Genomic DNA, 13,371 nt, shown 5'->3' on the forward strand with positions numbered 1-13,371 from the left:
AGTGTCCTTCCTTATCTTTTTTGATGACTTTTTGTTGAAAATTTATTTTATTCAATATTAGAATGGCTACTCCAGCTTGCTTCTTCAGACCATTTGCTTGGAAAGTTGTTTTCCAGCCTTTTACTCTGAGGTAGTGTCTGTCTTTGTCTCTGAGATGTGTTTCCTGTAGGCATCAAAATGTTGGGTCCTCATTGAGTATCCAGTTTGCTAATCTGTGTCTTTTTATTGGGGAATTGAGTGCATCGATGTTGAGAGATATTAAGGAATAGTAATTGTTGTTTCCTGTTATATTCATGTTTGGATGTGAGATTATGTTTGTGCTTGTCTTCTCTTAATTTTGTTGCAAAATGATTAGTTTCTTCCTTTGTCTAGGGTGTTGCTTGACTCCTTGTGTTGGGCTTTACCATTTATTATCCTATGTAGAACAGGATTTGTAGAAAGATATTGTATAAATTTGGTTTTGTCATGGAATATCTTGGTTTCTCCATCTATGTTAATTGAGAGCTTTGCTGGATACAGTAACCTGGGCTGGCATTTTTGTTCTCTTAGGGTCTGTATGACATCTGTCCAGGATCTTCTGGCTTTCATAGTCTCTGGTGAGAAGTCTGGTGTAATTCTGATAGGTCTGCCTTTATATGTTACTTGACTTTCTCCATTACTGCTTTTAATATTCTTTGTTTTGTGCATTTGGTGTTTTGACTATTATGTGACAGGAGGAATTTCTTTTCTGATCCAGTCTATGTGGAGTTTTGTAGGCTTCTTGTATGTTTATGGGCATCTCTTTCTTTAGGTTAGGGAAGTTTTCTTCTATGATTTTGTTGAAGATATTTACTGGTCCTTTGAGTTGAGAGTCTTCACTCTCTTCTACACTTATTATCCTTAGGTTTGCTCTTCTCATTATGTCCTGGATTTCCTGTATGTTTTGTGCCAGTATCTTTTTCTGTTTTACATTATCTTTGACAGTTGTGTCGATGATTTCTATGGAATCTTCTGCTCCTGAGATTCTCTCTTCTATCTCTTGCATTCTGTTGGTAATGATTGTATCTACGGCTCCTTGTCTCTTCCTTTGGTTTTCTATATCCAGGGTTGTCTCCCTTTGTGCTTTCTTTATTGATTCTATTTCCATTTTTAATTCCTTCACCTCTTTGATTGTGTTTTTCCTGGACTTCTTTCAGGGATTTTTGCATGTCCTCTCTATAGGCTTCTGCTTCTTTATTTGTGTTTTCCTGCATTTCTCTAAGGGAGTTCTTTATGTCTTGAAGTCCTCCATCATCATGATCAAATGTGATTTTAAAACTATATCTTGTTTTCTGGTGTGTTTGGATATTCAGTGTTTGCTCTGGTGGGAGAATTGGGCTCCAATGATGCCATATAGTCTTGGTTTCTGTTGCTTGGGTTCCTGTACTTGCCTCTCGCCATCAGGTTGTCTCTGGTATTACCTTGTTCTGCTATTTCTGACAGTGGCTTGACTGTCCTATAGGCCTGTGTGTCAGGAGTGTTGTAGACCTGTTTTCCTGTTCTCTTTCAGCCAATTATGGGAACAGAGTGTTCTGCTTTCAGACATGTAGTCTTTCCTGTCTACTGGTCTTCAGGTGTTCCTGAGGGCATGTGTACTGAGTCCACCAGGATGGTCACTTGGAGCAGAAAAGTTGGCCTTACCTCTGGTCTCAGGCCTTAAGCCACTTCTCAGATCCAGGTTTCGGCTCTCCATGAAGGCAGCAACCAGAAGGTCCTGCCCTGCCTTTGCTCGGGACCCTGTGCACAGGGGGCCCAGATGGCGCTAGGCGTTTTCCTCTAGCATCAGAAGTGTGAGCAGAAAGTAGTCTCGTCTGGCTTCCCAGGCGTATCTGCCCGTCTGAAGGGCTAGCTCTTCCTCCCATGGGATTTGGATGCAGGGAGCTGTTTGACTGGGTCCCTTCAGATCCAGGCAGTGTCTGGACTGCAGTAATGAGTGCCCCTATCTTCCTGTTTCCAGAGGCCCTATAAGGTTTCCTATTGGGCCAGGGATATGCGCAGGGGTTGGCAGTACTGGCAGTCTCTCCTGCCCTGCAGTCTCAGGAGTACCCACCTGTCTGGGCAGTGAGTTCTCTTTCCCAAGGGGTTTGGGAACAGGGAGCTGTGGGCCAGGATCAGCGAGTTCAGGCCCCAGAAAGAAACTGGAAGTGCCTGGCCCCAGAGGAATTTTGCCTTTGTGAGTCCTGAGTCCACCAAGCAGGTCACTTGGAGCAGAAAAGTTGGTCTTACCTCTGGCCTTAGGCCTTGAGTCACTTCTCAGATCCGGGTTTCAGCTCTCCCTGGGGGCTTCAACCAGAGGGGCCTGCCCCGCCTTCCAGGACATGACCTTTTATGGGAAAGGAAGTTTAACTGGGCTACCAGCATGACCTCTTCAGTTGAGGCAAAGGGAGTTTTTCAGGCACACATGTCTATGAGTAGTACTGAGACATGCAGGCCTGAGACAGTGGGGAGCCATCCTACTCCTGCCAATCTCAGGACGAGATTTCTGGAGTTTGGGCATGCCTTGATCCTTCTCTTGCTCCAGGTCTGCTCCTCCTCGTCCCACAGTTCCCCTGGTATCACAGTAGTTTGTATAGTAATGGACCCCAAAGACTCTTGTTGTTGTGTTTGGTCCATAGGAAGTGGCACTACTAAGAACTGTGGCCTTTTAGAGAAGGTGTGGCCTTGTTGAAGGAAGTGTATCACTGCGGGAGCAGACTTTGAGGTCTCAGAATCTCAAGCTAGTTCACTTCCTGTTGCCTGCCAATCTGGATGTAGAACTCTCAGCTCCTTCTACCTGCACATTTCCAGGCTTCAGCTATGATAATGGACTGAACCTCTGAAACTGTAAACCGGCCCCAATCAACTATTTTCCTTTATAAGAGTTGTTGTGGTCATGGTGTCTCTTCATAGCAATAGAAACCTTAAGAAAAACTATGACGTGGAATAGAAGTGAAATAAAGTCATCCTCCCTAAGCTGCTTTTGGGCCCTAGTGTTTGATGGTAGGAAGAAAACCCTAAGACGGATCTCTTTGGAGAAAGAGAGGGGACTCATTACTATAAATACTTGCCTCGGACTGAGGAGATGTCTCAGCAGTTAAAAGCACATGGTTGTTCTTGCAGAGGACCTGGATTCAGTTCCCAGAATCCACGTGGCAGCTCACAACCATCTGCAACTCCAGTTCTAGATTTGATGCCCTCTTCTAACCCCTGCAGCCACTGCAGGTACTTTAATGCACTGATAGGCAGGCAAAACACACACACACACACACACACACACACACACACACACACACACATCAAACAAAACCACTTGCCCTGATAACGTAGCATAGTAGAAAACAAAATCAAAAGCAAAAACCAGGCTGCTCTTTAGTCTTGAGTTTCAGTTCTAATAACTGAGTGAACAAATAGCAGGTTTTGTTGGGGAGACTTCTCATTTCCCTAATGGCTCACACCTGCTTTCATTGTCTACTCTTCTTGTGCAGTAAATACCCTTGTTGGGTTCATCCATTTGCTGTTATCTTTGCCTGTCTTTTTGGCCATCTCTAGCATCTCACCAGCATAAGTACCTCCAACAGTCACACTAACCTTACCTTTCCTTCTGACAACTGCACCATCCTTCCTCTGGTACCTAAAGCATACCTAGCTCGTTATTGTTTAAAGCATCAATATCGCCCATGCCATTAGCGAGCCCGTCTTGTATTTGCAGCTTAAACCATCAACCCAGGCTGCAGAGGAGGGTCAAAAATCTGAACAGTTTATGCATCCTTCTGACCAAGAAGTAGTAAGCCACCTTCCTCATAGATCAAGGAACTAAGATGCCTTGTCAATCACCAAGTATGCTGAGGCCAATTATATTCAGAAGTCAGGAAAATGAGCAAAACAAAACCAATTTTAAAGACATGTGCCCTGACACTGCAGCATAGTGTGCCACTTTGGTGACACATCTTTCAAGCCCTTCCACAGAAGAGTCATTGGCGAGTTTTCCAGCCTTTCCCAACACATCCATGCTAGCACGCCTAGTCTGCCAAATGTGCAATGCCTGCTTCTGCTTCAGCCATATCAAATCTGGCATCCTGTCTCAAGCGTTCTGCGGCGCTTCTCTTTCTTGACAGTAAGAGACATGCTACCTCCACGTTTGCACCATCTCCTGCAGCACAAACTTATTGTTTTGTTCTCTTTAACACAGCTGCTTCAGATCTAGATCCAGATCCCCCTGGTTACCAGTGTATGTTGTTTGATCCTATAATGATTTTGGGAGCTAGGCTATTTCCCCGATCAAGTCCAATGTGTCCTTGTATGGGTTATATTAATTTGTCCTTATATATTATTGTCCTAATAGTCAGGGGAGGGCAACCCCAAAGAGACATGTGTCCTCCTCAACGAGAGGCCTCAAGGCTGCCCTAAATCAAGAGGTAACAATAGCTCTAAAATGGAGTGTTCCTGTTGAACAGATTCGAATGACTCGGGGTAATGGGAATTCAAGACCTTCTGGAACCCAACCAACATTATCCCACACTGAGCCCTGGCTTAGGCATGACAGGACTGTCAAGGTTGAAATTTTAACCACCCTCCTTCTAGTCATTAGTTCAAGTGACATGCTTCCCATGTTTGTACATGGACCAAATTTGTTCTTGTTCAGTATTTCTTACACTAACCTCCCAGAACTGCAATGCTTAAACCACATTGCCTTATACAAACTTTAACACAGGTAGAGTTTAAAGTAAAAAAACTACTTAACTGGGAGGTGGGAACCTATACACCTGTGATAGAATCAGTCTAAATACTATTAGAGTAAACACCAAATTAGCCCCCCTTTTGGCATGTAATCCTTAGGATTCTTTGACCTAAACATAACTAAAGATGGCCTTCTTCATCTTCTACCCAGAAGGCTTTCTGGCTTTATGACTGACCTTTTAATTGATGTATAACCTTTACTAGGGTTTTCTCTAAATCCACTGGAAGTGAGAGCCCATTTGTAAGATCAGCCTCTGAGTAAGAGTAGCTGTCAGGGGTGGCCATGGACAACAGGGAGCTATGGATGTGACTCAGTGAAGCATGGTAAATTTACTTGAGATCCTGTGATGTGTTTATTCTTATGTGATTGCTAAGGTTTAACTGCCTTGTTCTCGGGTATGAACTCTTTAGAAGCCAGGGTTGCAATGTCAAAGGGTTGAACACACAGGCATGAAGCCAAAGTAGATATATGTCAAACATCTGATTGGCACACTGCAGAGGAAACCTGGAAAACCAATAATCACATACTAACCATGTCTGAACTCTCTGCCACTGGTGGTCTCACTCGTGAGACATCACAAATTCCACCATCTGGAAAAGGATTACTGAGGCATCTTGTACGGCCAACCACGAAGCTACCCAACTATTATTTGAGAAGTGCGGTGATTTGAATTAGAATGGCCCTCATAGACTCATTTGTTTGACTATTTGTCCCAAAGTTGGCAGAACTGTTTTGGGAAAGACTAGGAGATATGGTCTTGTTGGAGGAAGTGTGTCACTGAGAACAGGCTTTGAAGTGACTCACACCATCTACAGTGTGTCTGTCTTTGTGTCTCGTGTGTGTAGACTAAGATGTAAGCTCTTAGTTGTTCCTTCTCTCCACTCTCATGGACTCTAACCCCCTGACACTGTAAGCTAAGTTAAACGCTTTCTTCTGTAAGTTGCCTTGGTCATGGCGTTTTTCTCACAGTAATAGAAAACTTACTAAAACAGGAAGTTTTATTCCTTCAAACTCCAAGAAAATTTCACTAAAACAGAGCCAAACAAGATATAATAATATGGTGGTCTGAATGACAGTGGACCCCATAGGCACTGACACTTGGTCCCCAGTTGATGGTACTGGGCTCGCTGGAGAAAGTATGTCTTTGTAGGCAGGCTTTGAGAGTTTAATGACTCCATGCCATGTCTAGTTTACTCTTGGCTTGTAGTTAAGGATGTGTGCTTTCAGCTTTCTGCTCCAGTGGCCGCACCACTTGCTGTCACGCCACCCTGCCAAGACTGTGAGCCCAAATGAACTCCTAGTTCTTCTATAAGTTGCCTTCATCATGTTTTACCACCACAACAGAAAAAGAGCTAAGTGATGCTTAGAGCAAGTCGCAAAGATGTAAAGGGACACAGCTTGGTCATAGTTGTTTTCTCATGCCTGGAAAAAGGCTGTAATTCTCACAACTAAAAAACCAAACCTAACAGAGAGAAGTTCATGAGACAGGACACAGAGCACAGGCAGAGTGAACTAAGGGGCGGCACACTGCTTTAAAGTCTAAATTTATTAAGTAAAACAAAGTAACATCAGAGATAAAACATTTGGCTTAATTCCAATGTGACCAATGTCCATTTTCAGCAGGGAAGACTCCAAGGGAAGAAGGTGCATTGTGGTGTGGGTGAGGGGACAGGGACAAAACCACCTCCCGGTAATGTAAAAGCAGGTGTCACACTGCCAGTCAGGGTCAGTCAGTACAGGAGAAACTCAATGTTTACTGAGCAGGACTAACACTAAGCACAGGACTGTCAGGGAGGAGAGAACCAGAACATTCTGACAACCAGGTGCAGCAGGCAGGCTGGAGGGCAGCAGACAGGGCAGGTCCTCTCGATCACTTGGGGAACACTGTGACCACATCATAGCCCTCAGGTGGTGTGACCCTCTCCCGGGCATGCTTTTCACAATAAATCTGATCCCCTACAAAGAAATGGCCCTTCTGTTTCAGGTTGATGCCACAGTCGGTGCACACATAACATTCAGGGTGGCGATGATGGTCCCTCAGCTTCACAAACACACCACTGCAGGAGAGAGGAAGAATGGGTCTCCATTAGTGACACTAGGGTCCTATACTCTCTTTTCTGAGGTGAGGCCTGGGGCTTCTCGGAGGCCCTACTGCAGGCCTCTGGTTGTAAATAGGAAGGCTCATCATTCCAAAAGCCTCTACCAAGTCAACATAAATGTTCTGAGTCTTCTGATTGATCTGTTGACTTTACCTCCAAGCTACACAACACCCAGCAACTCCCACACCTTCACGGTTTGTCTAACCTCTAACACCAGGGAAGTCAATACTCACACAATGCCGGTTCCACATTTGTCACAGATGGGCAGCTTCTGAGCATTTCCAACAGATGCAGCCACTTTGGTGACTGGAGCTTTAACACTTCTAAATCCTGATGGCTTGTTGGGGTCCCCTAAAGGGAGAAAGACACCCAGGTTAGCCAGGGAGTAAGAATGAAGTAAAGATTCCTGAGCTCTCTCAGAACCACCTGTGTATCTGTCTGTTCAAGCCAAGATATGGTCATTGGGATCAGACAGACAGCAACCAAGTTGCTTGGCATTTTGTAATCTTTCAATTTCCATATTTTTAAAAGATAGGAAATCATTTCCCTCTTTATTGTTACGAAGCAATTTAAAAAAAAGAAATACAGAAAGTACCTACAATGCCTGACTTGTGATCAGCGTTCATGACATTAAACTCACACACATTTGCAAACACTAACATGGGCCCAGAACATCACCAGGTCTAAGGCTGGGAAATCCTGCCCTTGGCCAATGGACATGAGCAAATGTGAGTTCTAAATAGGCATGCCCTAAATTACAGGGTGGGGTTGGTCACATCCTCATAGAGCTTTTGCCCCATGCCCTGAGTACGGCAAGTCTTAGAGGGAGCCCAGCATCTGGGAATGAGAAGAGTTGGGGTGCCTCATCACGCTAAGTCAGCCCCTCGACAGCATGAGTCACCAGATGCTAAGGCTATGTGGGGAGCAAGAGTGAGGTACTGTGCTGACTTGGGAAGAAGAACAGGAGTGATCTTTCTTTGTTTTGCTAAGAGTATTTTTAAAGTACCCTGTACTTTCTTCTAGTCCTTTCTGTGATATGATCTCTCAGGTTTCTCCCATTAATGCTTGATCCACTCTTAGTAGGACCAGATATCCATCTAGCAACCCATGAGACAGGGCGAGATTCAGAGGCCATCTGTAAATGGACTTGAGGAAGGCTCAGCCAAGCCCTTACCTTGACAGGCCCATACCCCAAAGCCTAGGGGACCTTTTTCCTTTCTATTGGAAGAAGGTCACTGTCCCAGTTTCTGTTATTACGGTTTTTTAATATTAATTTGATTATTTATTAAAATGTTACATTAAAATTTTTTATGCTTAATTTTTTTTTGATGGTCCGGTGTTCAAACACGATGGCTCCCTCACTTTCTGGCTGAAGGTGCTTGGCTGCCTGTCCTGTCTGAGGGTGTGCCACCTCTGCTTATGTGGACAGTGTGGGTTGGCAAACGGACTACTGGGGCACCAACTCAACAAGGGGCAGGAAGCTATCCTCTTCTTATAGCTCATTCACTCAACTGGAAAGAAGAGAAACCATAAAATCGTAGAAGGAGAGAAGGGAGGGAGAGATGAAGTTAGGAGAAGCCACATCCTTTTCTGAAACCAAAAGGCTGAAATTGGGAGCGCTAGAAGCTGTGACCTAAGGCAGCCCTATCCTCAAGCCTACACTGCCACCTGCTGGCTGTGGGGGTTTTTTTGTTTGTTTGTTGTTTTTTTTGTTGTTTGTTTTTTGTTTGGTTGGTTTTTTTGTTTTTTTTTTTCTCACTTAAAAAGCCAAGCTTGGAAATTGGAATTCTCTTTCCTTTCTACTGATCTCCAAACAACTAGAAATATTCCCACGTCTCTCTTTTTCCAGGAAACCCTTTCTCCAAATTTTCTTTGTCTGCTTCTGAGGAGGAAGGGAAATCAACTAATTAACACACAGCTGTTTTTCTATGCATTTCACTGATGACAGTACTCTATAACCTGACTCCAGGTCATCAGAGGATCCTGGAACCCTGACAGCAGCCATCATGAACCTAGGAGTTTGCTCACTACATCTCCAAGTTCTTCATCTGAGGGAGCCTCCAGCCAGCACTGTTTTTCCCACGTGTGATGTCTCCATACATACCTCCACTCTTTCAAGACATCCTTCTACTGACAGATGGATGGACAACTAAAGGTGATATATAGAGACAATGGGATATGATTACAGCTTTAAAGGGACAGAAAGGGCCAACGTGATGGTTCAGAGGGTAAGCCTGAAAGCAATCCCCAGGCCTCATGTGGTGGAAAGGGAGAACCAAATTCCAGAAGTTGTCTTCTGACTTCCATATGCCCACTGCAACACATGAGCACCCCAGAAACACACACACACACACACACACACACACACACACACACAGAGAGAGAGAGAGAGAATATATAAATGGACCAATAAATAAATGTGATTTAAAATTTTAAGGAAAGGAATGCTGAGGTGTGCTGCAACATCCATGGAGTACTGAGTTTATAAGCCCATCACAAAAAGGGATGGGCTGTTTCTTTGCTCTGTATGTTCAGTGTTTTAATTAGTATGTGGCAGGGGAGGTGACTTGCTTTTCTTTTCTGCGTATTTCACAGTTAAAACAATATGAAGTCTTCCTTTTTCCTACAAATGTTATGATTTGTCCAGAGTAAGACACAACATGAGAAAAGCCAAGGATGACCTGAATTTGTAAGGACAACCTGCTCTGATGGAAATTTCTGGGGGCTTATCACCAACACTGTTCAATCAAGCCTAGCTGACAACGCACTTCACAGACGAACTTTCCCCATAATCCTTCGGGCAACCACGCTCAGGGTGGTGCCCTTGAGGTTTGCATATAGACAGGAGAGCTCATAGAGACTAGCAGCTTCGCTCAAGGTCTCGTGGCAGGTTGCAGGTAGACCCTAGATACCAGTGTTTCTACCCACAGACTTCACTCAGAACCACAGGCATCTGCCAATCCCAATTGCCCTTTCTTAACCCTAGCTAGTGACCTGGGCGTTGACATTTCAACCTCAAAGGAAAACAGGCTTTTGGGCTCTCTCAGAGGGAATTTGTTTAATCAAATAATAAGACCAGATTACACAATTAGGTACAGCCAGGTGACCAGGTAAATCCAGGTCAACAAAAAATAAGTAGTGTGTATAAATGCAATGGTAGTGGTGAGCTTTCAGGAAGGAGATAAATCTGACAGAGGATTCTCCACTTAAACTTGACCCCTTCCTTCCTCCATGCTGCCTGGCAGTATGCATCATGTCAGTTAGAATTACCTTGAACATGGAAGCTATGGGTTTGGGTTACTGGAGCAGATGAAAGGAGGTCTTTATACCACAAGGGGTTCACAGCCTCATGCTCACGTCCTCATCTGTGAGCTCTGATGAGTTTTGTGGCATAGTCTGTGTCCGACTTTGGACTCAGCTAAGCTGACGTTGCCCACCTTAACTGAAGTTTCCCTTCCTTACTCAAGGTAAAGTCACCTGGACCTTGTCATGTGTTCTGACAGAGTTGCGGTCCCTATGAGTTGGATCTCTTGTTGATTATCAGCCAGGCCTAATGGTGGAGAATTTAAACAAAGTCTAGCTAGCTCTAGATCATTTAACTACTAGTAGAACAACAATGCTCAGCATAAAAGAAGCACACTGTTTATATTTTCTTGTGGGTGTAAATTGCTCCTCTCAACAGAATCCATACCACAGAGGAGGCTCAGACAGAGTGTATCCAGGGAAGTTCATTCCCTAGGTACCTTTCACTGAAACACCCATTAATGTACACTGTGGGGAGAGAAAGCTTACACCGCAGAAGGTCAGTTAGGTGCCTGAGTCTTAGGGAAGGGGGCAGAGCATTGAGGAGTAGCCATCATAGAGACCAGATAAGTATAAAAAATCAGGCAGAATTCCCCAAACAGGACTAGGGGCTGCTGATGGACGGTACCTGGGATCTGACAAATCCCAAGGCTTGCTAGACAAAGCAAGTATGAGAGGAGAAACCTTTCCGCCTGTTACCAATCTCAGAGCATTCCTCAGCTACTGAATAAAGACCTAGCCAGTACTGTCTCCAAGGGGAGCTGTCTTCTGAGACCAGCAGACGCATCAGAAGTCATGCGTGGACAAGCGAAGCTCACCTGGAACCTTCTGGTGAAGTGCCAGCATCACAACAGCTGAGGAGTACTTACTGTGGTCATAGCAACGGTTGTTTTACACACTTTGTGATGTCTGAAGAGCCTAGAGCACAGTTCTGGAACTAGCCTAGAGTTGAGGTAGCTACCCTAGGGCCTCCACATTGCTGAAAGGTCATCTGCCCTAAGGCAAGAACAAACTCAGGGGACCCACTGGAAAGGAAGTTTCCCAGCTTCAGTGACTTACAGATCCATTTTCCTTTCTGTGTCCTCCACGTGTTCTTCCTTCCCTGTCACCTTGGGAGCAGGGTGTGTAATTAGAACAGCTCTCACAAGGTCACACTGACTACACCCTCAGCTCCCTAACATATGCATGGCTGGAAACAGCTGGCCAGACACAGAACTCTTTAAATACCTCCTACATGCCACAAGGATTGCTATCTAAAATATTCAATAAACGCAAAATATTAAACGCCAAAAACAAAGCCACCACCATCCAATGACTGCGTGAGGCAAATGACAGGTTGCCAATAGGACATGGAACTGCGCATCCTTGATCATCGGGGAAATGAAAATTAAAACCACAATGAGGTCGAATCCCATCTCTCTCAGGATGGTTGTTTGTATAAAAACAAGCGGGAACAAAGGCTTGCAAGGGCGTCCAGAACACCCTTACACACACTGCTGGTGGGAATGTAAAGTGAGGCAGCCGCTGTGGAAATCAGTATGAAGGTTCCACAAAAGAAATTAAAAAATAGAACATATGATCTAGCTATACTACTGGTGGATATATACCCTAAGGAAGGTCAGCATAGCCGATACTTGGTCATCTATGTGTATTGTAACACTCCCCGATCAATGGTCAACTTAGAGAGTCAACCCAGATGTCCATTAACAGATGAATGGGTCAAGAAACCATGGTACACATGAATGACGAGTGTGTGTGAGGGCGGGAGAGATAATAAGGAGCGAATATGGTCCATAGTATATGATATATTTGAATGAAAATGTCATTATAAAATCTATCACTCGTTGGGCTGTGGTGGAGCACATCTTTAATCCCAGCCCTTGGGAAGCAGAGGCAGGTGGATCTCTGTAAGTCTGAGGCCAGACTGGTCTACAGAGTGAGTTCCAAAACAGCCAAGGCTACACAAAGAGACACCCTGTCTCAAAAGGAAAAAATCGATTTTTATAATGGCTCTACAGCAATAGAAAATACAGGCTGGAAAGATGGCTCCATGCTTAAGAGAAATGGCTACCCTTGCAGAGGACTGAGTTGAGTCCCCAGCACCCGTGTGGTGACTCACAACTGCCTATAACTCCAGCTCCCAGAGATCTAACCCCCCTCCTTCCCTCCACAATCACCCACAGGTACATAAACATACATAAGTAAAAATAGAACAAATCTGTTTGTAAAAATTAAAACATTTGAAAAAGACTGAGCAACCAGAGCTGGGGAGATGACCCCATAGTTAAAGTGATTGTTGCTCTTGCAGAGGACCCAGGTCAGTTCCCAACTCCCACATGGTGACTAATAATCACTCTTAACTACAGCTGTCTCCTGGCCTCTGCAGGTACTGGGTACATATATATAGTAAATAGGGAAAGCAACCATATGTGTAAAATAAAAGTAAATATTTTTAAGACTGAGTCAGAAAGTATAATCCAGAGGGGTATTCTTGTCCCATCCCTTGCTTCCAACACTGCCGTCCATCTCCAGCCCAGTAACCCCTCACCACAAGCGTGGAAATGGAGCCCAGGGCTTTATGCATATTCCACAGGTCCTATTTTAAGCATTGTACAACCCATCTGCATCTGAGCCCTCTCTCCTCTCCTCCTCTTTCCAATAAATGTTTCACATTTTCAAAAAAGTCAATGCCGAGCCTGAAGTGGTAGTGTGTGCTCTTATAACTTCAGACTCTGGGGAGGGTGGCAAGCTCTAGGCGGCACAGGGAGACCCAGGCTTCCTCAGCAAGCTGTGCTCTCAGTGTGGGCTGTGCACATCCGTGTTCCAGCAGAGACGGACTCTGTCCACGGGGACACTTACCTTTCCCATCCGACTCCAGGATCTCCTGCAGAACCAGGAATGATGTGGACTGTTTGGGGGGCTCGTTTAACTCTTGCTTCTCCTGAAGCATCTTGTAAACTTCGGATTCCTTGTCGATGATAAGGCCGCCGGAGGGATGAGGCTGAGCCGAGCTATGAAGAATATTTGGAAATCCATCAGGACGAGGGTCCAAAGTTAGTCCCAAAACTCCCCCAGGCACTCCCTTCCAAGCAAACACATACTCCTTGAAAGAACGGACAGTGATTATCCCATGTCTCCAACTCCCCTGACAATGTTACAGCAGGTCCTGGTAGGCAAAGCTGGCTGACACTTGAATACAGTAAGAGGCTATTTTCCCAAATAATTCAATTACAT

At 44.7% G+C, this 13,371-nt stretch overlaps 1 protein-coding gene across 4 annotated transcripts in view; it reads right to left on the bottom strand.

Annotated features, from left to right (window-relative positions):
* Window positions 1–6,262: 6,262 nt before the first annotated feature.
* Pdlim1 (PDZ and LIM domain 1) overlaps window positions 6,263–13,371 on the bottom strand; it is a 47,993-nt gene continuing 40,884 nt past the window's right edge. For 3 of the 4 annotated variants that reach the window (XM_087584707.1, XM_087584705.1, XM_087584704.1), the window contains 3 exons: window positions 12,997–13,148; window positions 7,068–7,185; window positions 6,263–6,792 (listed from right to left, as the gene is read on the bottom strand). In XM_087584707.1, the coding sequence (XP_087440833.1) occupies window positions 6,606–6,792; window positions 7,068–7,185; window positions 12,997–13,148 (457 nt within the window). In that variant the 3' untranslated portion in view covers window positions 6,263–6,605. 4 annotated transcript variants of the gene reach the window in all.

This window comes from Rattus norvegicus, chromosome 1 (genome assembly GCF_021556685.1).
Source record: "Rattus norvegicus strain SHRSP/BbbUtx chromosome 1, alternate assembly SHRSP_T2T, whole genome shotgun sequence".
Classification (NCBI taxonomy): domain Eukaryota; kingdom Metazoa; phylum Chordata; class Mammalia; order Rodentia; family Muridae; genus Rattus; species Rattus norvegicus.